Source organism: Chaetodon auriga, chromosome 16 (genome assembly GCF_051107435.1).
Source record: "Chaetodon auriga isolate fChaAug3 chromosome 16, fChaAug3.hap1, whole genome shotgun sequence".
In the NCBI taxonomy this organism is placed as follows: domain Eukaryota; kingdom Metazoa; phylum Chordata; class Actinopteri; order Chaetodontiformes; family Chaetodontidae; genus Chaetodon; species Chaetodon auriga.
In genome coordinates, this window is record NC_135089.1 from 8,229,054 (window position 1) to 8,254,114 (window position 25,061).

General features: G+C 42.5%; 3 protein-coding genes across 8 annotated transcripts; all 3 read right to left on the reverse strand.

Annotated features, from left to right (window-relative positions):
- Window positions 1-173: 173 nt before the first annotated feature.
- On the reverse strand, window positions 174-13,579 carry gmip (GEM interacting protein). 2 transcript variants are annotated; one of them, XM_076752961.1, is made up of 22 exons: window positions 13,536-13,579; window positions 13,273-13,392; window positions 11,703-11,793; window positions 11,002-11,089; window positions 10,749-10,812; window positions 8,511-8,636; window positions 7,581-7,645; window positions 7,321-7,428; window positions 7,145-7,225; window positions 6,784-6,945; window positions 6,478-6,615; window positions 5,639-5,829; window positions 5,156-5,247; window positions 4,997-5,059; window positions 4,791-4,880; window positions 4,543-4,685; window positions 4,241-4,417; window positions 3,997-4,134; window positions 3,683-3,882; window positions 3,239-3,563; window positions 2,471-2,573; window positions 174-1,614 (listed from the first exon to the last, which is right to left on the reverse strand). In XM_076752961.1, exons 2-22 carry the CDS (start codon window positions 13,313-13,315, stop codon window positions 983-985), a joined length of 3,120 nt encoding a protein of 1,039 aa, XP_076609076.1. In that variant the 5' UTR covers window positions 13,316-13,392; window positions 13,536-13,579; the 3' UTR covers window positions 174-982. The 2 variants fall into 2 exon arrangements, with proteins under 2 accessions (XP_076609076.1, XP_076609077.1); XM_076752962.1 differs by lacking the exon at window positions 13,536-13,579 and having other exon boundaries at window positions 13,273-13,407.
- An 830-nt stretch (window positions 13,580-14,409) lies between these two features.
- On the reverse strand, window positions 14,410-21,618 carry colgalt1a (collagen beta(1-O)galactosyltransferase 1a). The gene is made up of 12 exons (XM_076751706.1): window positions 21,226-21,618; window positions 18,744-18,854; window positions 18,542-18,659; window positions 17,801-17,935; window positions 17,483-17,687; window positions 17,232-17,351; window positions 16,990-17,066; window positions 16,759-16,865; window positions 16,532-16,664; window positions 16,324-16,451; window positions 16,024-16,230; window positions 14,410-15,933 (listed from the first exon to the last, which is right to left on the reverse strand). The coding sequence occupies exons 1-12, from the start codon at window positions 21,447-21,449 to the stop codon at window positions 15,666-15,668; spliced, it is 1,833 nt and encodes a 610-aa protein (XP_076607821.1). The 5' UTR covers window positions 21,450-21,618; the 3' UTR covers window positions 14,410-15,665.
- Window positions 21,619-21,883: 265 nt separating this feature from the next.
- Window positions 21,884-24,782, reverse strand: pgls (6-phosphogluconolactonase). Of its 5 annotated transcripts, none has more exons than XM_076751709.1 (6): window positions 24,661-24,782; window positions 24,009-24,299; window positions 23,797-23,904; window positions 23,573-23,674; window positions 22,745-22,885; window positions 21,884-22,360 (listed from the first exon to the last, which is right to left on the reverse strand). In XM_076751709.1, the coding sequence occupies exons 2-6, from the start codon at window positions 24,270-24,272 to the stop codon at window positions 22,214-22,216; spliced, it is 762 nt and encodes a 253-aa protein (XP_076607824.1). In that variant the 5' UTR covers window positions 24,273-24,299; window positions 24,661-24,782; the 3' UTR covers window positions 21,884-22,213. The 5 variants fall into 5 exon arrangements, with proteins under 5 accessions (XP_076607824.1, XP_076607828.1, XP_076607827.1 ...); XM_076751713.1 differs by having other exon boundaries at window positions 24,694-24,755; XM_076751712.1 differs by having other exon boundaries at window positions 24,009-24,279; window positions 24,661-24,752.
- Between the last annotated feature and the right edge of the window lie 279 nt (window positions 24,783-25,061).

The window sequence follows — 25,061 nt, forward strand, 5'->3', positions numbered from 1 at the left end:
AGGACAAAGGCAAATGAAGATGAAAGCAGTTAGTCAATCATTATTCTATCTAGACATCAGAAAATGTTGCTTGGTTTCATATGCCATTGCACTTTAAACTGAAACAGGTACAGGATGAAAAGGTTGATGTGGACGCACGAGAAGTGACATACCAAAACATGTAATTAGAAATAAGTGCTTTATTGACCTTCTACTATTGTGTCTGGAATGTCCCCACACACTAGGAGAGGACCGCCCCCTTGTGCCAACATAGGAAAGGTGCATGAAACAAAAAACCATAACTTCACTACACCAAAGAAGGCATATCTTTGTTTGTGTACTACAAAAATAATAATAATGAAATAAAATAAAATGATGAACTAAAAAAAACAAAAACAAAAACAAACAAACAAAAAAGAATCTGGAGCCTATGAAATATTTAAAAAATCAAAACAAACACATAACAAAAGTATCTAAAGAAATACAACGCTTGATGGCATTTGTATTTAGCAGACAACCGGAACGACCTTGATACTTAGGTTCTCGTTTGCAGCTCTTAACCTGCAATCTCAAAACACCTGCTTGTTACATTCAAATGCGCTAAAAATTTAAAACTGATAAATAAGTGAACTGGTCTGGTCTGGGTATGACACAGCTGGATGGCCATCAGATCTAAAATCTTACAGAGGATTAGTAATAAAGCAATGGCATCCAAGTAAGCATCATGCCTAATTTTTCCACTGTTCCACATCAATGAGTGACTTGAATGTGAGTTTGAAACATCTAACTTTTTGGTCATTTAATCTTCATCTGAGAAATTTATCTAAAATTTTGTGTTACAGGTAATATTTGGGTGTAAAATGTGGAAGCATTTTATTCATGAGAATTGCATGAACCTTGAATTGCAGTCGTTACGCACAAAAAAAGAGATATTAACGATTTTACATCCTTGTGTGTGTGTGTGTGTGTGAATGTATTCCAGCAAACTGGAAACTGTCTTTTCTCAGACAAAGAGCTGCTCATCCTTCCCTGAGTGACTGCGTTTGAGCTTCAGCCCAGAAAGGATCTTCTGGGCTGGTGAGGACAGGTTGTGCTGAACAGGAAGTGTCTCTGGTGACTGAAACAGAGGCTGACTATGTCCAGTACTCTGTCTGCTATTGGCCAGATGTATGTTCCGATCAGCTTGACACCTAGTTGCCACCTCGTTAGAAGACTCCTGTGTTGTCCTGGATGATGGTGCAGCTGATGGAAATGTTGAGTCCAATCCCAGCATGTACTGCACAACCTCACGGGGGCTCAGTGGGACATCCGCTTTACTCCCTGCGGCCTTGTTGGCCTGGTGGGCCTGGCGGGCGTTCTCACCATGGACATCTAAGTTTTGGGAAAGTCTCTGTGTCCCCGGCTCTGGAGAGGAGCTGTGGCTGCTGTCTGCACTCCCTGGACTGTCCCTTGCTGAGGCTGCAGGCTGTCTGGCAGCACGGCCTGGGTTGGGGAGTCGGGTTCCTGGGTTATGATGCCGGTAATACTTCACAGGCTGCCTGGTGAAGCGATAGTGTGGTTGGGTCCCCATATTGGAGTCTGGTTCCCCTACCGGCTCACCCTGAGGATAACTTGATGCCCCTCTCACAGCCAGGACTGAGGCAGAGGAAGGAGAACAAGCATGTGTTTCATAAAATTAGTACAGACACATTATTGATAATAAACTTGGCTTTCCTTGGATATTTTTTCAGAGATAAACTTTGCAATAGTCTGAAGCACCCTGACTGAAAACTTAAAGTTAAATATTATTACAGACTTCTGCCCTGATTTGAAAGTGATTGACAGAAGTTTACAACTAATTGTGCTACTCTGCATTTTGGGTTGATATACTCATGTGTTTAGCAGTGAACTGAAGCCTTGAAGCTGTTTCTTGTTGCAGCCACAGAGCAAAGCAAGAGAAGAAGAGATGAGACCTCAGACCTCCAGAGCAGGAAAGCACAAAATGTCCTTATTGTGCAAGTACAAAACGGTGGGTTAGGGTTAATAAAATCCTGAACAACAGCTAAGCAATCTGGCTACAGATTAATACAACTAGATGACACCAACAAATAAAATAAAATAAAATAAAAATTAAATAACTTCTACATCTTACTACTAAAATAACTTGAAGAAACGTGTCAAGTGAGGAAAAAGTTGAACTACACCAGAGCTTTGACACCTCATCTCTGGTGCTTAGGAAGATACTGAGTTACCATAAGCTAGAACAAACTACCTGTCTGTGAGAAATAAACAACTTAGGAGCTGTAAGTGTGATACCTACAAGAGCTCCAGCAGGATTAATTAAAACATGTCGTCAAGTAACAGGGTGCAAGCTGACACAATAATCAATAACTCGTACCAACAACAAAAATTCCAACATATAAATGTCATAAAACATCAACACTACAAACTACTTCTATCATTAACTTGTTCATGTAAACTAGTAACTGCTCTATCACTATGTCCCGCCTACCTGCTCTCTCACTGGCTTCAGTGCTGAGCTGGTCCACTGCCTCATTGGATGAAGATTTGTCAGATATATAACCCTCGCTTGACTCTCTCTTGATTGCTCGACTCTGTGGAGTGACACAAGTTGAGCGGTGGAGCTCTGCGAGTATTTACAGGCCACGTCTAAACTCGAAACACTGCAGTACTACAGTGTGTGATAGTGGCTCTAATGGGGAAAGGCAGTGAATTACTACTGGATGATGCTGACCCTTTATATCAGGTACAAACTGAAACCTTGTCCGGGACATTTTAAACTGGGAGAATAAGTAGCGCCCAAAAGTAGCTCCCTTTTTAACCCCACTGAATGACAGGCAATTTTACATCTGTGCCTCTAAGTCATGGTACAGCCACTGTGAATGTCCACAGTGGGGTCTTATGTTTATCAGCTATAGCAGTAAAGCAGCATATAGCAGTCAAATGTCCCAGTGCATAGTAAAGCTTGACAGAAAGCCATGCAGGTCGGAATCCAGAGAGCAGCAGAAATGCAGCAGCTGTCCAGCGTGTTAATCCTGATAGAGTAAAGGTGAGGTTAAGGTGCCGGGCGCTAAGGCTCTTAAAACAACAGGTACATTAATCAGAAAATCCTACTGCTACAGCTCCTACAGCTACTGATCCAATGGTACTATTTAAAAATATAGCGGCTGTGAGTCCTGTGAAAATCCTGCACTCTTGAATACAGCAGCTACCACCAAGTCTGTGTTTGAGCTGAAAGTTTCTTCAGTGCAGCACTTACTTCTAGTGAATGTTGATGCTCTGTGGAGGAGGTTTCATGTCCCGAGCCAGCATAAACTTCCTCATCCAGGGGACAGGAAGCTCTGGGGGGGGTGTCTGGAAGGGGTGCAGTGGGGGCTGGAGGAGGGGGTGTACTGGGTCTTCGCTGAAGGCCAAAAACCTTGTCATGGTGTGTAATGAGGAACTCAACAAGCACAGCCTGGTAAGTGATCTCCAGCAGAGCAATCATTGACATGTCTGTTGACACAAGGGGGCGCAGTAGTGTTGGCCCAAACACAATACCCAAATTGCTAGGGGACATCTTGTTCTCGCTGTTCTCTGAAACTCTGTGAAAACAGACAGCAGACAAATTTGAAGAAGGATTCTAGAAAATTCAAGAAAAATCTACTAGGAGAGTATCAGATAAAATGTAACTTGGGAGGTCTTTATCCCACTACATGCTCACTTTTGCAGGTGAGAAATCAGGTGTTGCAAGGTGCTGTAGCAATATGGAGGGAGTTCCTGCAGCAGCTTTTGTAGGTTGTGAATGATGGCCATTATCTCATTAGTGTCTGGTGTCGGCTGCCTTTCACTCAGGTTCTGAATAGTCTTTCCCACCGCGATGAAACCATTGTACAGGCCAAAGGTTAGTAACGGCTCTGGGAGCTGGGAGAGAGTTAAGAATAGAGAGGTGACTCAGCTATGACATATCTTTAGTCGGACACTCTTGTAATCAGCCTAATTCAGTCAGGGAAGCTCATTTGGCAATGACTCCTGTACCTCCTTGAAGAAGTGTTTAAGGATCGAGGTGATGTCATGCGGTGAGAGGTCAGAGAGGTCCACCTGCTCCTTTAGTGTCTCAAAGGCCTGGCAGAGCTTCTGGATGCGAGGCTTGGACCCGCTCACACGATACACCCCCTCAGAGGTAAAAAAAAAATAAAGAGCAGAAAACAGCTATCAGACCACAACTAACACATGACAGTCTTTTTTCTTCATTTTTAGTCATGGTGATGGTAAATAATACCTGGACCGAGAGAGCGCGACTCTCAATCTCAGACGTGCACTGCAGCACCACAAAGGGCACCTCATCTGGTGAGTCACGTGGTAGCAGAGAGAGGTCCACTCCGAACACAGTCCCCTTCCTGTGCTCACACTCTAGCTGACACACCTCCATGCACTTCCTGTGCATAGCCAGCCCACACTGCGGTTGGAACAGGAGCAGGACAGGGGAGGTAAACAATCTTACTCAGCACCCTTCATGGTCTGCTGTTCTTCTCACAATGCCTTGCTACTACTACTGTACGTCTCTCCTATTTGGCCTCCTACCTCCTCACATTCAACCCCATTGACGACAATGTAGTTGTCACACTGCTTGCATTTGACCATTTTGCTCTTCATCTTCCTGAGTTGGTGTGTCAGTGCAGCTCCTGAAGGCATCCGCACTTTGCCTGGTTGACTGTCAACGCACTCTGTAGGGGGAGAGAGAGAGAGAGAGGACAGAATCATGCAAATTTTTGTTAGGTTATGAGCTCACAGAAATCTTTTTACGGAGGCATAAAAAGGGGGAAACAAACCTGATTCTGACGCCACATCCCGGTCGTCCAGGTCGTCTGATGACACTGGCAATGCGGATGAGGTTTTAGGTACCCTCCTATTAGTGTGAGCTTCAGTTATGCATTCGGGTAGAGAAGAAATATGACAAAGGGGAAATCAAACATGTTTGTCTTTGCAAGGTTTTCATATGAGAATAAACAAGAAACAAAAGCGGGCTTGTTCTTACCAGGGCTGGACAGAGATTCCAAACTACCTCCAGTACTTTCATTGTCACTGTACCCAATTTTCCCTAAAGTGCACCAGAACACATAAGACATCTAAAATTAAAAGCAGGTGGATAATTTGTCTGTTAATATAATCATGGTGTAACCATGGGAAACCTTACTGCCATCGCTGGATCGTCTGTAAGCGTTGTCATCTGTCACGAGTGCAGAGTCCTGCAGAGGGCCGAGAGTGTTGCTGGTTTTCCTTTTGTTCCTTTCAAACAAAAAGGATTGTGACATTCATGTTAATGAATGAAGAGTTAGTGGAAGTACATAAGAACTGTATATCCAGTGCATATCAAAATGGTTTTCTTCTTCTGTACCATTTGAATTAACTGGACTGAAAAACACTTAGAAAATGAGAAGGTTTACTGCTTACATCAACTACCTAATTAAGAGTTGAGCACACATATACATCCAGTGTGTTTTTCTTTTCATTTTTCTATATAATCACCTTTTTGTTTTCACTTAATATTAATTTTTCATTTCCGAATTCCAACAAATAAATGATTATTTTAAAAAAAGAAGCATACATGATTGATATCCACAGTAAACACCACAGTCTGAAGTGACAGCAGAGACAGACGATGGTCAGTTTACCGTACCCTTTGCCCTGAGGAACATACTCCTGGAAGGTGAAGACCTGGAGAAGCTGTTCAGGATGACGTTTGCTGAGAATGTAGAGTATGTAGGCCTCACCAGCCTCCAGGGACCTGCACGTCAACTCCAGGTTGTGATAACCAAGGGGAACAGGCTCTGCCTGCTGCCGCTGGTAGAAAAACATGTTGACTGTGGCCTGATGCAGAGAAGAGACATGATGGGAGAGATAAAGCAGTGTTTTTACTGTGCCAATTTATCAAAAAATAGTTGCATAAGTGTAATATACAATGTCAAAATACTGCTTTGCTTATTGATTTTCTTTTCAAATCTCCTTCATTGTTAGCAGTGTTAATCTCAAAGCAAAAAAAATTTTTAAAAATGATGTTTCTAATGTAGCAAAACATCACTGATGTGTAGATATTCTACAAGAGTAACTTATTTGTTTTATTGTATTATAGAGGCAAAGATGCAAACCATGAAGCACTGACTGAGTAGATTATTATGTTCAAGCAAATACATGCATATATATATGTGGAGGAGTGGAGATGGAGACATGATTTACTATTAATGTGAGTCGTGTCACACAAAGGGAGGTGCTTTAGGGATTGTAAATCCTCCTGGACAAATCAAATGTATCCTTAGCTGATGCTGCTATAAATGTATATATAGTGTCACTGAGATTTACTTTGTGACTGAAATAAATGCATGACATTACTACAACATGGTTCACATTTATACCGCAGCCAAGAATCCATGTATGTCCACAGACTGCTGCGCTGAACAATTTATCTAGAAGAACGTTGACAGGAAGACAGATGTTGAGTTTCCTCAGTTTCATACTAACCTCCTTGAGCACATTGTCTCCCTGACAGATGAGCTTGCGAATGTGGGAAATAATTTTCTCTTTGACCTTCACTAACTCCTCCTGGTGGAACTTGGCATCTCTCACACACTCTCTGTAAAGGCACTCTGCCTCCATCACCTGGATGAGACAGAGAGACGAACCGAGAGCCGCTAAACTATCACAAATCTGTAACATTTTTCTTAAATTGTATTGTTAAATATCATACAGTATTTATTCTGTACTAAACTTGACTAGAAATACATTTCTATAGATTATATTAACATAGTGCAGGAAGGGGACATTCACCTTACTCTGGGCTTCATCCTTGGACTTCCGTCTTTTATCCAACGTTTTGATTCCAGCTGTGTCATCCACAGCTTTAGCTGAGACAGCTTTAGCTTTTTCTAGCTCATCACAGCGCTGGAAGTATTGCTGACGAGCCTTTTTAAAAGCTGTCACTGACTCGTTCTGAAAACAAGCAAGGGAGACACAGAAGGGAAAATGAAACAGATGAGTTTTCTTTTATTGTGTGAGCCATTAGCAGTCTAAAATGTTTTAAGCAGGTATCGACAAGGTCATAAGAAAGGGAAAGCGGGATGTTTGCTCAGAGAAAATTATGTGTGACAACAAACTGAGCTCAACTTTTGTCATAACCCAGAGTCCTTACCATCCTCCTTTGCTCTCTTGCCCATTGCTCCTTAAACTCTCTGCGCCACTTGTCAATCTCATTCTTCTTGGCAGCCAAGGCCTTTGGGTCAGAGATACTGGATTAAACACAAAGTCAAAGCTACACTGAAAGATTTACTAAAAACTATAACTTTTTGGATGTGTAGGCTTCCATACTTGATAACAGCGGTTTTGTAGCAGTTCATAAGTCTTTCTGCTGGTCAGACTGTTCTTGATGTCTTGCTCTAGTGCCTTTGTGTAGAGGTACTGCAGGGGCATCATTTCCTACAAAGGCAAGAACAACTTCAGAAAGCTTTATAATCGTGAAGATACAAACACACCTCTACTGTAGGAATCAATTTCAATCACTCCGTGCAACACATTGTGATAATAACTAAACCTTTCCTTTGGTACATATCCAAAAAACAAAGCTGTACCTGCTGTGCCATGATGGCTTTTGCTCCTTCAGCTGTCTTCATCACATTCTTTGCAAATTCTTGTTCTGTCAAAAAAAAAAACCTGATTAAGTTTTTCTTAGGTTTACATTACTCACAAGAAACTGTACATCAATACAAGACAAGACAAGCAGAAATGGACTGTGGACTGAAGGGGAACCACATTATTGATTATTACTATTGGTGCTTTGAGCTCCATTTTGGACCAGCTCTCTGACAGCAGTTGTTGATCTGACTGGTCTTTCTTTATCACGATACTCTTGCATTAGGGAACTCATAATGTTGCTTCACTATGTGTAATCCACAGTAGTTTGGTGCTTAGCTCCACCCAGCATTACTCATGAGTTGCTATTGCCTAACACGCTCCACACACAGCTGAGCTTGGGGACTCTCCTGTTGCTCTATATTTTGTTTGCTGCCAATAGACTTGCATACTTGGCATGCCAGTCTGGACACTGGACACCTGTGCGGGCTCGTACAAGGGTAATCACCGTCTATGTACTCCAAAGGCACCCCATCTCCTTTATTACCCTGCTCTGCTAGCTAATCTCCCTCTAATCCTTTCCCCTGGTGTGTGCACTGTGTAGCTCACTGGGATGACTGCACTGCCCGCAGATGCCCTCATAGAGAAAGAAATAATACAGACAGGCCACGTTATTGCAGGTTCGTGAAACCCCTGGCACACCTAAAGAATTTATTCCTGATTGATGGATGATGGCTTTGTGTCTTTTCTGTTACTGTACAGACAATTATTTGCATATTGTAAACACCCATTCTATATCTTCTTTTATGTGTAGTTTATATTCAAAAGCATTAACATGACAGACACAGATACAGGCACCACAGGTTTGCTATGACAGTCATTTGTATTCTACTCTATTGTTTGATTTTCTCTTCTGCATGTGCACTTACCCAAGCTGATTCTCTTCTCCATCCAGGCCAGGAGATCTTTGGCGTAGCGGCACCACATCTTGGTGTACTGCAGCGCTGTCTCCACTCCATCCTCACAGCGACAGAGGACCAGATCTGCTTCCTGGGCTGAGAGGGAGTACATCAGCATCACTGCAGGCTCCAGACACTTGGAGCTGTACCCTGGGATCACGCAGTATCCAGTGGGCTACAGCCCCATGCTTGTCACTCCTGGAGGACTCAAACAGCCTCCAGCCTCAAAGAAACAGTGATCTACTCTAGCGTGAAATTCCCCCCCGGCCCAGCTTCTAGACTTTATCAGACAAGACAAAGATAATCAAAAATCCAATGTCACTTTAAAATATATATATACACAAACCCAAAACAGGAAAGAACGAGTGGATATGACAAGTCATTGCTGCTCCGCAGAGTAAAGGTTCCTGTGGTTTCTCAGCACATTGTCCGTGTCTCTTGCATGCAAGCTCAATGAATGTATACTGTTGTGGGGATGTGACTTGAGTGAGGAGGGTTTCTATGGACCAAAGAGAAACAGCTTCGGTAAAATAACTTCCCTCTTCTCCCCTCTTCCTCTCTCTGCCTGGCCTCTCCCTCTCACAACTGTTCACTTCCAGTCAGCTACAAAGAGACAGGTAGTGCCATGAAAGCACCACTCAGTGCCAATTTGCAGTATCAGACAACACCATGTTGCAGCTCTACTGTGGTCAGGCAGGCAGGTTACTGATGTAACAACCCTCTGCTTCCTCCTCTGTGACTCACACCAACACAGGGTGGATCATGTGGTCTCTCAAAAGCTCCCCGCACTGCTTTCTCTTTTCCTCTTTCTCGGCGTGCTCCCCTTTCAGCCAAACACTTGCAAATAAAAGTCAAAATCTGCTAGAACGCAACTTAATTTCCTCCTGTAGGAAAAGGTTAGAGCACAGATGCACCTCAAAAACTTCCACTTCTTCTAACGGCTCACAGTGCAGTTCCAAGTATTCAGCTATTTTAATTGAGCAAGCGTGCACTGCCAGAAAGAGTGCAACAACTTCTCTCTCAAGTTCCTCACTCTGACATGCAGATGTTATTCTGCTGCTCTTTCTCTTTTACACGAATGCCAAAACCAGATAGAGCGGTATAAAAGTCCAAGCAGGGTGATCTTTTCCTCTCTGTCTTGAAGCAAAATCCACAAAAAAGAATAGACAATTCCAGAAGAATGATGGAATTGTGGTCAAGGTTGACCTCTCTTAGCCTTTCCACTCTGTGTTTTGTTCTCGGGAGAGCTCTGAGCACTTTCAGGAATCAGCCTCCAAGCAGAGTCTGTGCTGCCCCATGGAAATGGCCTCCTTCACTTGAATTGCGGATTATCCTAGTCAGGTCCAGATTGCGGAGTGACAGGCTTTAGAGGAGCATTGAGTGAGGTTTACCTCCTGGTGTCTGACCGAGCGGGAGGGGGGTTAAGGGGCTGATGTGTGTCCAATCCCAACCATGTAATGTACCTATACACAAAGTCTTTGAAGAGTGATAGCATGAATTAGCATCAGTGACCTCAGACAGGTTTGGTCTTGAGGCCAAAAGAAGACCTTAAAAAGACATTTACAGTCAGAGATGAGAAGAATTTCTTTGCCATACAATCAATCAACTACTGCCTTGCTTTTTCTACATTTCTACTGTTAATCATGGTCCTTCTTTGTAATTCCTCATCTCTTTCTTTGTACTGTGCCCAGCAGTTTGGGTCAAACTGAGGTTGGAATACTTAGCAGCGGTCTAGTCTTTTCTCTGTTAAACCCGCATTTACTGCATTATTCTTAATAACACCGACATCTCCTTTTTTTTCTGTAGACCCCTCTGTGTTCCGCTAGTGTCTGAGGTAAAAACTGAGAGCAGCTGTCTCCTGCTTTAATCCTCTCCCTTTATCCTAATCTTGTTACAAAAGGGCAATTACAACTCATGGCTAATTGTAAGAAAACAAGTAAAGATTGAAGAAGATTCTCTATAAAATGTCTGACAGTAGCTCCAACATATCATTAATAATGATTTGCTGAGATGTCAGGTGTTAGTCATAGGGTGGTCTATGTTAAAGTAATTAAACCAGTGGCCTCAAGCATTACAGAAGGGCTCTAATTCACAGACTGCTGGTGACATGCAGCATAGAGGAGCGTTTTATTGATTCCCTGTGAGCAGGGCTTCACAGTTTATATCAACTAGACATACTCCCTCGCCTCCTTCTCACATAAATCATACCTGATGGGTAGCAATCCACTTCATTGGCCTCAGCGTGTTTCTGTGGGCTAAAAGTATCTTCACACTGTTGGAAAAAAGCAGACTCTCACTGTAACATGCCAACAATATTCTGTAAGTCGTTACCCACAGAAAAAAATAAAAAAATAAAACCCATACATGCAGTTTCTGGTATCAGTGGCATCTGTAATTTTAGCAACATAAACAGCTTTAACATAGAAACAGAGTATTTATAAGTATTTAAATGATTCCTTACAGACACATCTTGTTGCTCTGTGCTTTCTACAGAAATGGATTCTGAGATGGACTGTGAGTCACTGTCTGCCAGCAGATCGTCTCCTTCACTGGACACAGAAAGAATGTATTGACAGAGGAATATACACCATCAAATAGCAACATCTAAAAACGCTCTTGTTTAGAACATACTACAGCGTATATACAAACACGTCTTTGGCCTACAGCTATGTGTAAATATGCTCACCTTCCACACAGGTGTAGGCAACACATTAAATGCACATACTCTTTTGTTTTGCTGATCAGTATTACACAAAAAGATACACACATTTTTAAGTCCAGCATGTGCCAATTTACTTGACTGCACTTCAAATTCAAGTCAGGCATTAGGATTGTTTGGTGTCAATGCCACTTCAAAGAAATGCTGTGATATTTGGTTTTCCTTAAAGAGTATATTCTGAGAGATCAAGCAGAGCTGGATGAGTTCAGGTTAATGGATTATAGCTTCGAGCTGACAAATACATCGGAACAGTTTCATCCTGTATGGTTTCCTAAAATCAGCTAAGTTCATAGCATCTTTGAATGACACCTCACTAACACCTCACTAACCACTGTTTTTTTTTTTTTTCCCGTCACTCTGCTCAGGTTAAACCGAGCAAGAAGAGTGACGCAGGAGGCAAGAGAAACGCATGGCAGCACTGGTTGTAAACGTATAATACTTACGTAGTGATTAAAGATAAATCAAGATTATCAAAGTCCCTGAAGATCTCACTGTATCGCTTGGTTTCGAGTTTACAATGCACCTTCTTCACATCTGAAATAAGAAAGGAAAAAGCTGAGATACATAACATCATGAAATGGTCTCACTACTAATGCAATACACAACACCACTGTAGATTTGAGACCCTGAAATGTGATTCCCAACATCAAACACAGACCACACAGACATGCTGACACCATCTCTCTTTCTATAAACAGAAGTGTGCATACTTTAAGACCAAACCAGGGTCTTTAAAAGCTGCTGTGGAGAAACAAAAAGTGCCTTAACGTCACTTTATAAGATCCTTTTTTTTTCTTTTATAATGCCAAAAGACAAATAGAAATATGTAGGTTGGAGTGGTGAATAAGCCATGCAGCTCTGACCTGCTTTTCAGTGGACACCTGACATGTGGTTATTGAAGCTCACAATATTCTAGTTCTGCAGCTGCTCAACCAAAGGCATTAGCTAAATGCTTAAAGTACAACATGACAACTCACTTTAAGAGACAACATGAAAAAACAAGCATTAGTATAAATGATTGCGCTAACAAGACCACTAATAAAAAGCAAACAAACTTATTTTAAACAAATTTAACTTCTCTCTCCTGAGGTCATATCTATAAGCGTTTCCTTTACATTTCTGAGAAAAACAGCTCGCGTGAACTGAAATACAATGAGGAACAACGTGGTGCTTTTAGTTAGTAGTTAACTGATGTTTCACCATAGGGCATACCAAAGGGTTTAAAAACTGGTGATTTACAACAGATGCAACAAATGAGAAAAAGCAATCTCTCTCTCTCTGAGACGTCTCCATTTTGGTCGACCACATCCTGCTTGCAGTATGTCACGTCCTTGTTTTTCACACCAGCCGTGTTTCAGTAAAAGAGTGAGAATTGACGCACAAGTAAGGTGCTTTAAAGCTAAAGAAACACTCAAAGTGTGCCACCCAATTTCCACCAATCAGAGACAAACGCTCAACTCTTTTTGCCTGCTGTACAGTATACTGGCAATATTTTTAATTACAGCAAACAATTTTACATTCATGCATTTGAGTCATAATGAAAAGGTCCCTGAAATATCTGGTTAGGTGTGAAGTTTTACCCACCATCGCACCAATCTTAATAATATTTTAAGGTACTGTTCAGTTCTTGGTTTTTAGTCGCACAAAACAAAGACAGAACAAGAATGGAGAGAGTTCGGGAAGTTCACCAATCCTTCTTTGACTAGGTAGATTTTACAGAGCACCACAAACCCCTGACAGACACATTGTACATACAGTACATGCATGCGCCCACATGCAATATGTCACAGTGGCACTGCTGCGATGTCAGCAAATTTCCAACCGGCACACAGAAAGAGAATATTCATCCATTTAAACTAAATCCTGACATGTGAAGAAATGTCGATGGCAAATGATTTAGAAAACAAATGACCCAAAAAAGATTTACAGACATATAAGCATGATGGGTAATGTATGAGAAGTGAAAGGTGGCACTTCCTCAACATTACCTCACATCGCAATCTTTGTGCTCACCTGTGGCTTTAGGGGAATCCTTGGGCGGCACTTCTTCTTCCATTTCTGCACTATCACCACCAAAGACCCTACAAACACCACTCACTCAGTCATCTGCCCTAAAGGTCCCACTTCAATACACTGTAAAGAGATGAGAGTCAGATAGTTGAGCGGGCAGGAAATCTGCACTGCAGTGTATACACACACACACACACTCTCTCTCTCTCTCTCTCTCTCTCTCACACACACACACTTGTGCTAAATTATTAGCATGCAGCTCTGACCTTGCTGCCGTTTGTGCTCTAAAAAGGATCCTTCTCTGGTAGCGTGGAGGTTGGCCAATGTTTTCTCCACCATGGGAAGAGGAAGTGTATCTTGCTGTCACTGTAGGCGCCACCTACACTAGCCACGCACAGTGATAAGGTGCCACTTTGTTTAGATGGTGTTGGTTTATTAAAAACCACATTGTGTTTTTTTTTTTTTGTGGGTGATGCTGACGTTTGGGTTTCGACAAATGTGACATTCATGACAGATATTTAATCTGGATATTGGCAGATATTTTTGTAAAAAGACTGCTGATGCTTCATATATACAACATCAGAATGCGTAATTTGGTAAAATCAAGATCTTTACAGAACAAATGAGCTCATATCTAGCTAATTAGGTTGTTCTGTAAGTCCAACATACATACTTTATCTCTACTTAAGGGTGTCTTCAAGGGGAATTATTTAGGTGTGAATTTAAGTTACCCCAGTAGGCCTCATTTGAACTGGGTCATGGATCCCAGTTTAGGTTCAGCTGAGCTTTAACTGTTACAGCAGGGTTGTCCGAACATATTGCAAAATGTCCTCCATCTGGTTGTACTTACCAGCTTGTCTCTCACTTGAACATTGAAGCAGTGTCAGTAAAAGGATGACACCTTGAGGGCTGCCAAGATAAAACAAGTGAGAGCAAGCTCAGCGCTACACGCTTGTCTTGCTTAACCAGTGTCCCTCAGTCACAGTAATGAATAAGGTATCAATGCATTAGTTCACAGTGCATATGTGGTGTGAATGAGGTCTCATTCATTATACCTCTGCTCTGTCACAATAATACATCCATACTTTCTGTTGTAAAGTGCAACTTTGTTATGAAGAATAAAGTGAAGTGGCGCCTTGTGGGTTTTGTCAATGTTTTTACTGGCTACAACATTCCCCTGTCACAAGTTAAATTTGCACAAATTGGTTATACCAACATGATCTCACCAAAGTAATGACAAATCCAATTTTTTTTAAAAATAGAACATTTTATTTCTTGTTGGCACAATGCACCCCTAACATTTTTGTGCATTATCCATGGGTGAACGGCTCCCATTAATACCCTACAAAAATCAACTTCCTGGAAGAGTTAGTGAAGCCATGTGACGTGAAAACATGACAGAATAAATAATCTGAAAAAAGCAAGATGATCAAAACTCTTTCATCAAGTCTTTCTCACCCGAACTGCTCAAATTCAGCTTTAACTGAGGATGATTTACAAGTGGAGAGCCTGATGATATGTTTGGATGTGGTTGGGTGGGTTCTTTTTGAGGGCACTTAAAGGCATTTATAAGCATGTTCCTCCCAAAACCACCAAGTTTGAGGTGTGTACAGTGGTTTGTCCCATCTATAACCATGTCAACAGCTGGTTGGCGGCATTGGTCTGGAAACAATCCAAATGTGAATGGAGAACACACTGCATTGGTACATACTAAATCTATGATTCTGGGTTGACTACTGTGTGTTTTGTCACTTTGGTAAAGCTCTGCTGCAAGCATCTGAAGTGTTGGCTACTGATTATTCACAACACAGCAATATGAAGTAGAAAAAGAGAAAATATTGAGGATCAAAGTAAAAAACATGCAGATGTTTTTCCCCTTGGACTTCTCACAACAGAGACTGATGAATTTAGAATGACTACTAGCTGATTTAGGATGTGCATGTCTGTGAAAGTCTTGATTTTGCTCAGTGGCATAAAGTGTGGTTATAGCCTCATTCATTTGTAGTCTTGAGAAGTCTATGAAAAAAGCATTAGACAGTGTAATGTCAAATTAGCACTGCCCCATGACAGAAATGTAACAGTCCAGTTGTATTCTTTACTAATGTATAGATTCATTTCTGTATGACAGACAGAACTTGGGTACTGCAAATGCCATTCCAAATGGCAAGTCTAGCGCCTTCATAAAGAGAAAACTACAAAAGACATGACAGAACTCATAAGACACTCCTGATCCCTTTTCAACTCATCACACCTGGATAAATTAAATCTCTCTGCAAACTCTGAAGTCACATCCCTGCTGCAATGTCAAACCTAAAGTAAAGATGAAACATGAATATAGAAGTAAAGGGGTTTGTCCTATTTGCAGCTCTAAATCCAGGGGCCTCGTTTAGTTCCTCTCATAGCTCGTCCCGTGCCGTACTGTCCAAAGGTGACTGGAGCACATCTGAATTCTGAGCCTCAGTGCTGATCTCAGCCTGCTCGTGACTTTTTCCTGAGCGCGCTCTGTCCCAGTCTGTACGGACCTTGTCATTGTCCCACACTGTGGAGGTCTCAGTGTCGCTGATGTACCCTTGGTCGCCCGTGTAGTGTGTTGGATACACTAGAAGAGGCTCGGCTGAAAATGCCTTCAGGTTCCTGGTTTCAAACTGTTCCATATAATCCGACCTGTGGAGGAGAAAGTAATGTCAAGAAAAAACAGCAATAGGACATGCAGACGTTATGTGTGTGCAATTGCACTAGGCAGCAGACACTTACACAGGGTGTTTATTGTACATGATGGGAAGAAACTCATCCACAGGCAAAATCTTCTTTAGTGGCTCTGCTTTCAAAAGCTTCTCTGCACCTTGTAGTGATATCATATAACCTAGTGTCCAGTATGAATAGTCTGCTACCACCAGGTTGTGTATATTAGGCACTGCTTTCTCGGGGCGGTCCACTTGCATTCTCTTCCGACCAATATAACTGGAAGACAGAAACAGAGAGGAGAAGTGAAGCAAGTGAAAACTTGGGAGAATAAAGGTAAAATCAAAGACTGTGAAGGAAGCACAAACTCACATGAGATCCCAGTCCAGTCGTTCTTCCTTCAGCTCACTCATCAAGTTCATCAAGCGGCGTTTGAAGAAGACCTCGAAGCGCAGGTCGTCTTCGATCACCAGGGAGATTTTCAGGCGTCGCTCCGAAATCTACGACCAACCAGAGATTTAGAAATACATCACCCGTCTGTCCAGTTAACAAATTCAAACGCTTGGCTGCTGACACTCACCTCTTTCCAGATGTTGTAATGGGAAAGGAAGCATCCCAGCTCTCCCTTTGTCAGTGGGCGACCATGATAGGGGTCACTGTAGCCAGGGAGCATGTGGATGCCCAGAGCATGAACTTCACTGATATTCATCGCTCTGACATTGACAGAGAAGAACAAATTGGTAATGAGAAGGGCAGAAAAGCGTCATTACCAAGAACTAAATACGTGTAAGCTGAGAGTGAACTTACTTTCCATCAACAGCTGCAATGACCTTACATGCTATCTCCTGCTCATATAATGCCCTCAGCATACGTTCTCGGCGGTCAGCCCGCCTCTTCAAGTTTATCATAAACACCTGCATGCGGGCAAGAGTGGAGCCAATGTAATTACAGACTTCTAACAGCAGGGGAGGCATTCAGCACAGAAGTGGATAGAAGGCCATTTTTGCAGACTCCATCTTCACATCACTCATTACTCACCTCATCCAAGCCCAGTTTGTCAGGTTGTTTTCTAGGAACAGGTATGTATTTGGAAGGCATCACTGGGCGATTTCGCACTACACAGTGACAGGGAAGATGGATGCAGAAATGGTAAAAATGAAATATAGAAACACATGCTGATAGCTATCATTAGGTAAAGCAACAGATGTAGAATGCAGACAGAAGAAAAAAGGGAGCTGGATGCAAAAGTAAAGCCCTCAGTCTGAATCGAAGGCGCTCACCATTGACCTCCAGCATGGAGTGCAAGAAGCTGTCGGCTTCGTCTTGTAATGTATTGTGGGATCGCAGTGGCACAGGGAGGTAACCATAGGTCTCCTTATTACATACAAACATTTGGACATCTGTAGAAAGCAGAGTATGCATATGTGTTCTCAGTATGAAAGTTTTCAATCTGAAGTTACAACAGTTAAGTTAATGAGGTGACAGACAAATGCATAACAACTACAATTGTAAGCCTTGAATTGTGAAATACCTGCCATCCGGGCAGAGAAGGCAAACACAATGATGTCATCAAAAGCCCAGCTGTATTCTTGGTGTGGCGGATGAAAGGCCAGCTGCCTGGATGCCTCCTTCCTGAGGTCTATCAGGAAGGTGGAGTGGACCATGGGAACTGCAAAACAGCCCCTCCGAACCTGCTTCCTTATGGGTATGTAGGCAGGGGTGCGCTTATAGTAACCCTGAAGAACAGAGTTGATTTCAGAGAAGATTATAAAGCATTCGTTACATCAACCAAATCCTTAGAAAACACTCGACAGACGCAAGCATGAGCACCCAGTTGTTGACACAGTACCTGGGAGGTCATGCCACACCAGAAGTTTGAATAGGCTGCACGGGATTCAAGCATCGGAGCAATGATGGTCTTATTCTCTTTCATGAGCTTCCAGAGCACATCAGGATTGGTGAGGAGGTTATCACAGTCCACCACCTACACAAGGAACAGAAGATAAACCGTAAAAGATGTTTGTGAGCAGTCAAAGGAGTATATGTGTGGCAAACCATTAAGTGACTTAGGCAGAAAAAATGTGTAATGCTCAAAAGCGGTCATGAAGGTTAAACGAGGCAAAATTGAGATTGTTTGAAAAAAAAATGCAGGCTATTCATTTCAAATCTGTTTTCAAGGGAGAAGTCTGTCTCCAGAAATTTGTAGCACAAAATTATTGCAATTCTGGATGTACTCTGCTTCAAAATTATACCCCACTGAAGCTAGACAATGTGGGCTGGGCTGAGGAATACAAATAGAAATGTGCACGGAGCTGCATATTAAAATATGCTTCATGTCGAGTCAAGCTTTGTGTCAGTGTAAAGATCCAGATGAACAGACCAGACAAACTTTAACCAGAAGAGACAGAAAAATATAACTTGGTCAATTTTTAACACCCTTCCCGGTGCTTAAATTATCACTATGGTGGTGCTTTGGACTTGACTCTGTACTTATCCTCCTGCTGCTATTATTGAACATAAAGCATTGGCTCAATGCTTAATATGGAATTTTCTTCAGTGTTATTATGCCTTTAAAGAGTAGTTGACCTACCATAAAGTAGTCCGCCCACATCTCACGAGCAGACTCCAGCGCCACTTGCCGAAGTTTCATGACATGCTCATAACGGAGGTCTGTCCACTCCTTTGGACCGTCTTCATCCTCATATTGTCTACAAGAGACGTTCACATACTAATCAGAGCTCTGTGAGCTGTTTAAGACAACATTTCACTTGAAACTCTAGTAAATAACCAACCCGGGTTCCTCTTTTGGCCTCCATTCCACATAATGGTAAAAGTTCTGCACCTTGACAAGCCAGTCACGCAGAATGGATGTGGTGTTGTCCTTGTTATGATCAGTCGCTACCCTGTCAATATACAACACATGTAAATGATTAGAATGACGTGTGTTCAACACCCGAGGGATTGAACGTTACATATTAACAACTGAGGCCAATAAATAGGGAAGAGCAACAATGGTTGAATGTGGCACGAGTGCCAGACTAGATTCAAGCTGACACAAGAACTGAAAGATGATACCACCACTCAAACAACAAAAGCCCAGTGTTCACTTTTTCTGAGCTCATTGTCTGCACCTGTGAGAGCTGCCACAAGTGTTAATGATACCAGCAGCACAAAACAGAAACACTATACATCTAGTCGACATAATCTAGGCTACTGTAAGGAGTATTATATCAGAAAAAACTGCATGGTATTGAGGAAACAGCATTACAGAAGTGAAACTTTCCTGCAATAGTTCAGAACAGAAGGAAGTGATTGGAACTGGCTGAGGCCATGCGTGAGACATGTTACACAGCTTTGCATCTAATTCTGTAGAGGGAGGAAATCAAGCCACATGTTAATCTTAGAGTCAGTACATCTGCTTAAATCTGTAGTGAGAGATCATGCCACAACTACTCATTCAGAGCCTTCCTTTCTTCGGCCATCTAGTGTACTGTAGGCTGAGTCTTTGCTGCATAAATAGCACAGCTGCACTACAGGCAGCTGAGTTTGACATTTTGCTCACAAGTGCGACAGCCAGGCTGGTTTCTCTTGACAGAAATCACATGGATCTGTGAGAACACTGCAGCTCCCTGCTAAACCATTTCTTCCCTCGCTCCTGCTGTCCATCCTTCCAAGTTCTCACTCTTGGAATTAGACCGACTCTTCCGCCTCATGTTCAGCTCAGACAAATGTTTGTCAAAAGCACATTTTTGAACCATGGTGCTCTAAACATTCATCTGCAAAATGGTGCTTCACTTACAGCTGGCCTATCGTTGCTCTGCTGGAGCAGAAATGTGAGGCTAATTGCAGACAACAAAGATTTAACTGACAGTTAGGCCAATCCTGATTCGGAGGCTTTGGCGTGCTTACAAGCTGCTGCAAAAAGCTTTGGCAAAAAGCATAGAATGCAGTGTTTACAACATCTCACAGCTGTTTGCATTTTCCACATGCATCTTAATGCCCTTGCAGAACATGTCAAAACAAAACCGTCCTCACCTCGGACGTATTTACACAAGACTTTTATGAGCCCCAAACAAAAAAAATGGAGAAATCAAACTTCACTTAAAGGCCAGCGCGAGAGTGAAACTTGTTTGTCAGGTTGATGAGTGAAGAGCAAACCTCTTCGAGCCATCAAGGCAGTCAGGCACACTGCTCAGAGCTCCAAGGCCAGAAGCACAAGGGGCTGTTGGAGCATGTTGTTTAGTGCTTAAGTAAAAAACACCTCCCTTTCACTTCCCTCAACTTGTGCCCGAGCATGGCAGACAGATGTTTAAATAGTCGATAACATGCATTTGCACTTCCCACTATGTAATTGTCTTGGAAAGTTAAGTATGTTACAAGTGTCAGACAGGGTGCGACCGTGTTGGGTCTGGAAATAGCCTACAGAAACAAATGTGCAGGGAGCCATTAAACAACTCTTTGGTAGTTTCCAAAGTAATTCGGCATAATAAATTGTCCTGCCATGTTTCTCATCACTGCATTACAAAGGAGGAGAGCTAAAACAGGATATTGTTAAGAAGATGATTGGTTATTCTTTTTTCTGACTACATGCTTTAAACATCTTCTTATAATAATACAGCAAAGCTCATCACCTGAGGGACTCCCCGGGGCTAAAGCTTTACAAGATAGGTGATAACTGGGCTGTAAAATGGGTCTTGATCATCCATGGGAGTCAATCATTGCAGTGGTTACTTAGAGAGGCCTAACTGGAGATCAGGAGGTGATATGGGCTGAGGAGAGATGAATACCGGGGGTGGCTGTAAAGGTGTGTTTTCATGGACAGTGCAGACGCAGCAATATTTCTCTTTGTTAGGATCAGTATGTTGAATCAAGCAGCTCCCCTCGTGGACAGATCAGTCCCCTCCCCTCCACGTATACGGATCAATGCATGGCCACAGTGATGAGCAGTGACCAGATGTGCTCACCTCTGTCCCGCACACAGCAAGTTTATTCATTAGTTATCAATTAGTTATTCGTTGATTTCCTGCTTGATGAGGTTTGTTGAGCATTTTTTAATCGGCAACACAGCTGAGAGCATTATTACCCCGTTTTGCTGCGGGTCCACCCCTTTTTTACGCTTCCCCAAAACGATCAGCAGTGCACCGTTTTTACGAATATAGTTGCATTCAGGAATACACCTAAAGAAAATAATTCCTGATCTAACCAGCAAATGGAAATTTTACTTTACTTTTTAGTTGCTTACATGCTTGCGAGAAAACATGACCAACAACTTACCACAGAGCCATACGGTCCTTGGGGTAGTTGAGGCGCTCAATGGTACCGAGGAAATACGGCAAAGAGTGCTCGGAGTTTCTGCAGACGAGGGCGAGGAGGACCCGGGGAGCGAGGAGCGGAGACTCGGGGCTCCAGCGCTCCTCCGCAAAATACCCCCGGGCAGGAATGCAGAAGGACAGGAGCAAGAGGAGCAGGGCGGCCGGGAGGCAAGCGAGCCCGTGCATTGCGACAATAAATTAAGAAATGTGTGTGTATATATAAGAAAAACAGATCTACGAAGCTGCTAAATAGGAGCTGTCTCTTTACTTTAAACGGTCATTACAGCCAAGCAAAATCCGTGCAGCAGCTCCTGATGTGACAACACTGCGAAGTTGAGCTTTAAAGGGCGTGTGCGCTGCGGTCTTAAAGGGGATGGACTTCTGACCATAAATGCACAGTAAAACTCAAAAGTCAACTGTTTCATTAAAATTTTCTCCTTTAATTCCTCGTGAAAATAAGGGTAAGTATTAAAGGAATGCTGATTTCCAGTGTCAAGGTGTGACTGGATGTGATATTTCACTAAGGTGGTGAAGGCAGCTCAGAGCTGAGGAGCATAAAGAGCATACGGAGTGCTGATGAGGAGGCTGTCAGGTTAATGGACCAAAAACAAAACAGAAAAAATACTTCGATGTTTTAATGATCTAATCCTCAACTTAACAGCCAAGAAAACCTTTTATTTAATGCTTTTTTTGAAGAAAGCGAGACCTCTGACATTCACATACACACACAAACACACTAACCGACTTCAAATAAGCACTACATGTAATGCTGGGATATCACAAAGCTGTCCGCATGTTTTTTCTTTTTAATCCTTATATCCTATCTCCTTATCCCACCACATAAACCAACAGCACTTTCATGAGAAAGTAGGAATGTGCGTCACTATTTTTCCAGTCTCTTCATTCCCACCAGTTTTGACTTCCTGTCTTTACTGGGCAGATGGAACGTTCTACAGTTTGGCCCCGGAGCCTGGCCTCTCTACCTGGATGGTTAAGGAGGCAGCTGCGGGGTCATCAACAAGCCAGAACAGCTCGCCGTTAGTCGGGACAACACGGGCCGCTGGGAAAGCTGGACCCTCTCTACCCTCCAGCACTTCCTGCAAGAAAATGGTCTCTGTGTTACAACACAACAACAATGCTATGTAACTCAATATGAACCATATTTCTGCTGGGCTTGTGCGTCATTAAAGTGCAGATTCATAAATAATTTTTAGTCTGCTGTGATTAAAATAGATGCAGAAATTCATCTAATTTTTAATTCCGTTATGGTTTCTAAGGGTCCATCCATCAGCTTTAACTGTAATTAACCTCCAGCGTCTGGTTAATTACATTTTTTTTAATTGTTCTTTTTGATCTCTGTCTCCTCTTTAACAGGTTCTGTGTCTGAACCAAGTCAAAGCCAATTTATTGTGTTATGGAAATAGCAGTATAGCATTTGAAATTTGATATGTGCATGTTCAATAAAAGTCACTAAATGTTACCTTCAGAACTGGTGCTTTGCTTCCTCCTGTTGACACAAAAGCCACACAGCGTGCGGAGTTCACCACTGGAAAAGTCATAGTTACACGCTGTGGTGGTGGTTTGGGAGAGTCGCTGATGGGGGCCACAATCTTCTTGGTTTCCTGAATATGGAGTACACCCAAACACAGTCGTCTATCATGTGTACTGCATACAGTCACCAAGAAAATGGCGATGTGGCAACCACAACCAAAGCATATACAGTAACTGACAAATACATCACATGACATGAGCCAGACTGGCTCACAGGCATGTGCAAAGGGATGAAAGTGAAGACCACAAAGGCCAAGTTGCACTTAAATCAAAGCCTATCGATGATCCATACATACTGAAGGGAGTGTCTTTAAAAATACAGACAAAATTACACCTTGTTCTTTCAGAATAGCAAATCAGGAACTACATCAAAGAGTAAATCCCAGGATGCCTCCAGACCTCAAGCAGTAGGCCGGCCAGAATTAAATTAAATAATGTGTTTACTGTTGCTTACTGCAGAAAAAAATGCACATTTCTATAACTGTGAGGTAAAATTTACAGATGTTTGTGGAGAATTCCCCAAACCTTGCAATTCAATGATTGGCAGTGAATTCATAGACATTCCGATATTTGTTCGACATGGTTCAAAATCAAGACTGACTGACTGACTCCTCTTAAGTCTGAGATGTGTATGTGTACGAGCAGGGGTGTCTTTCTGAACTCATCCTTTTTCATAAGAATTTAACACACAGAGGCAAAAATAAATAAATCATAATCACATTCACATATATTAAATCATATAAAAGTACGACCCTCACCTCCAGAAGAGGGTGCTCTGGGAAGAGGGAACAGGTGTGTCCATCAGGCCCCATGCCCAGCAGTAACAAGTCAAACACAGGGAAATCATTGTCTGGGAAGGCCTGTGTATTTGAGATCAGCAAAACAATCCTGTAAATACTCTGCAAAATACTGCAATCTGAAAGAGCACACCTATGGGACTTTACAACCGGAAGTGATCACAGGACAGTTACAGATGCTGCACCTCCTTGAGTTTGCGAGTGTAGTCCTCAGCACACTCGTTAACTGGCAGAGAGGAGTCGATGGTTAAGATCCCACTGTCAGGGATGTTGACCTTGGAAAACAAATGAGTCTGGAAAAGAATAAAAAGGGTTATAATTTGATCCCAGTGTAATGATATACCATAAATTCACGTAACCAAGGCATGTGCACACAAGCACACTCATGAACAGCTACCTTGTAGAGCCCATAGGTGCTTTCAGGATCATCAAAGGGAACTAATCGCTCGTCACAGAAACCAACCACCCACTTGCTGCAGTCCAGGTCAGGCATAGCGAGCAGCTCTTTGCTGAGCATGGACACAAGACTTCCTCCAGACAGGCCCAGGGTGAACCTGCCATGAGAGACGATGGCCTTCTCGGCGCGAGATGTCACCAGACGGGCCAGAACCGGTCCAAGCTCGGCTGAGGAGGGGAATGCCACGACTCTTCTGCCAGCCATGACGCAGCTGAGTGAATACAGGAGTTACTGGCATAGAAGAGGGAGGAAAAACCAAACAGGTTTTAAGCAATACATGAGGAAGTCAATTACAACACCGTTTTGCAAGTCATCATGATGCATGTCTAAATGTGCTCCATGTGAACTATGTGTGCTGGCATATTAAATCCCAATTTTTGACATAGTACTATACCACTAACTATATACTACAGTTATCTTATTACTGAACTGTAATTAGAGTGGGACTGTACGGTGCAAAGAGAGGACTGGAAACAAACGCTACACACACCAGCTATTTCTGCACGATACTGCATTAGACAGAATCAGACATATGCCGGAAACGACTCTCATTTCTCGCCATCTTAAACAAACATGACATTTGAGCTCTAACCTTATAGCTTTCCGACAAAAGAAGTTTCTTTACCAACTGAGAATCTTATAAGCAGATTGTCATGTGGCGGATTTTCAGTCGGCAAATGTAATTCGACGCAGTACTTCCTGAAACGAGTTCTCAACAGCCAATCGCATTCTGTGCTTGGGCCGCACTGCATTATGGTAAGTAGAGTCCCGGGTTGAGTTGTTACGACTACATAAAAAGTAGTGTTTCGACCAACAAATTGAAAACCAGACGATTAACAAAAAACTCAAAGGTTTTAGAGAATATTCACACGACATCGATAGAGGCTGAAGTCAACGACGGGAGCTGTGTCAATATTAAGAACAGATTTTGTAGTTTTGAGTGTGGCTGCGATACTTACTCCCAGCCAGTAGGTGGCAGCACTGCATCCAAGT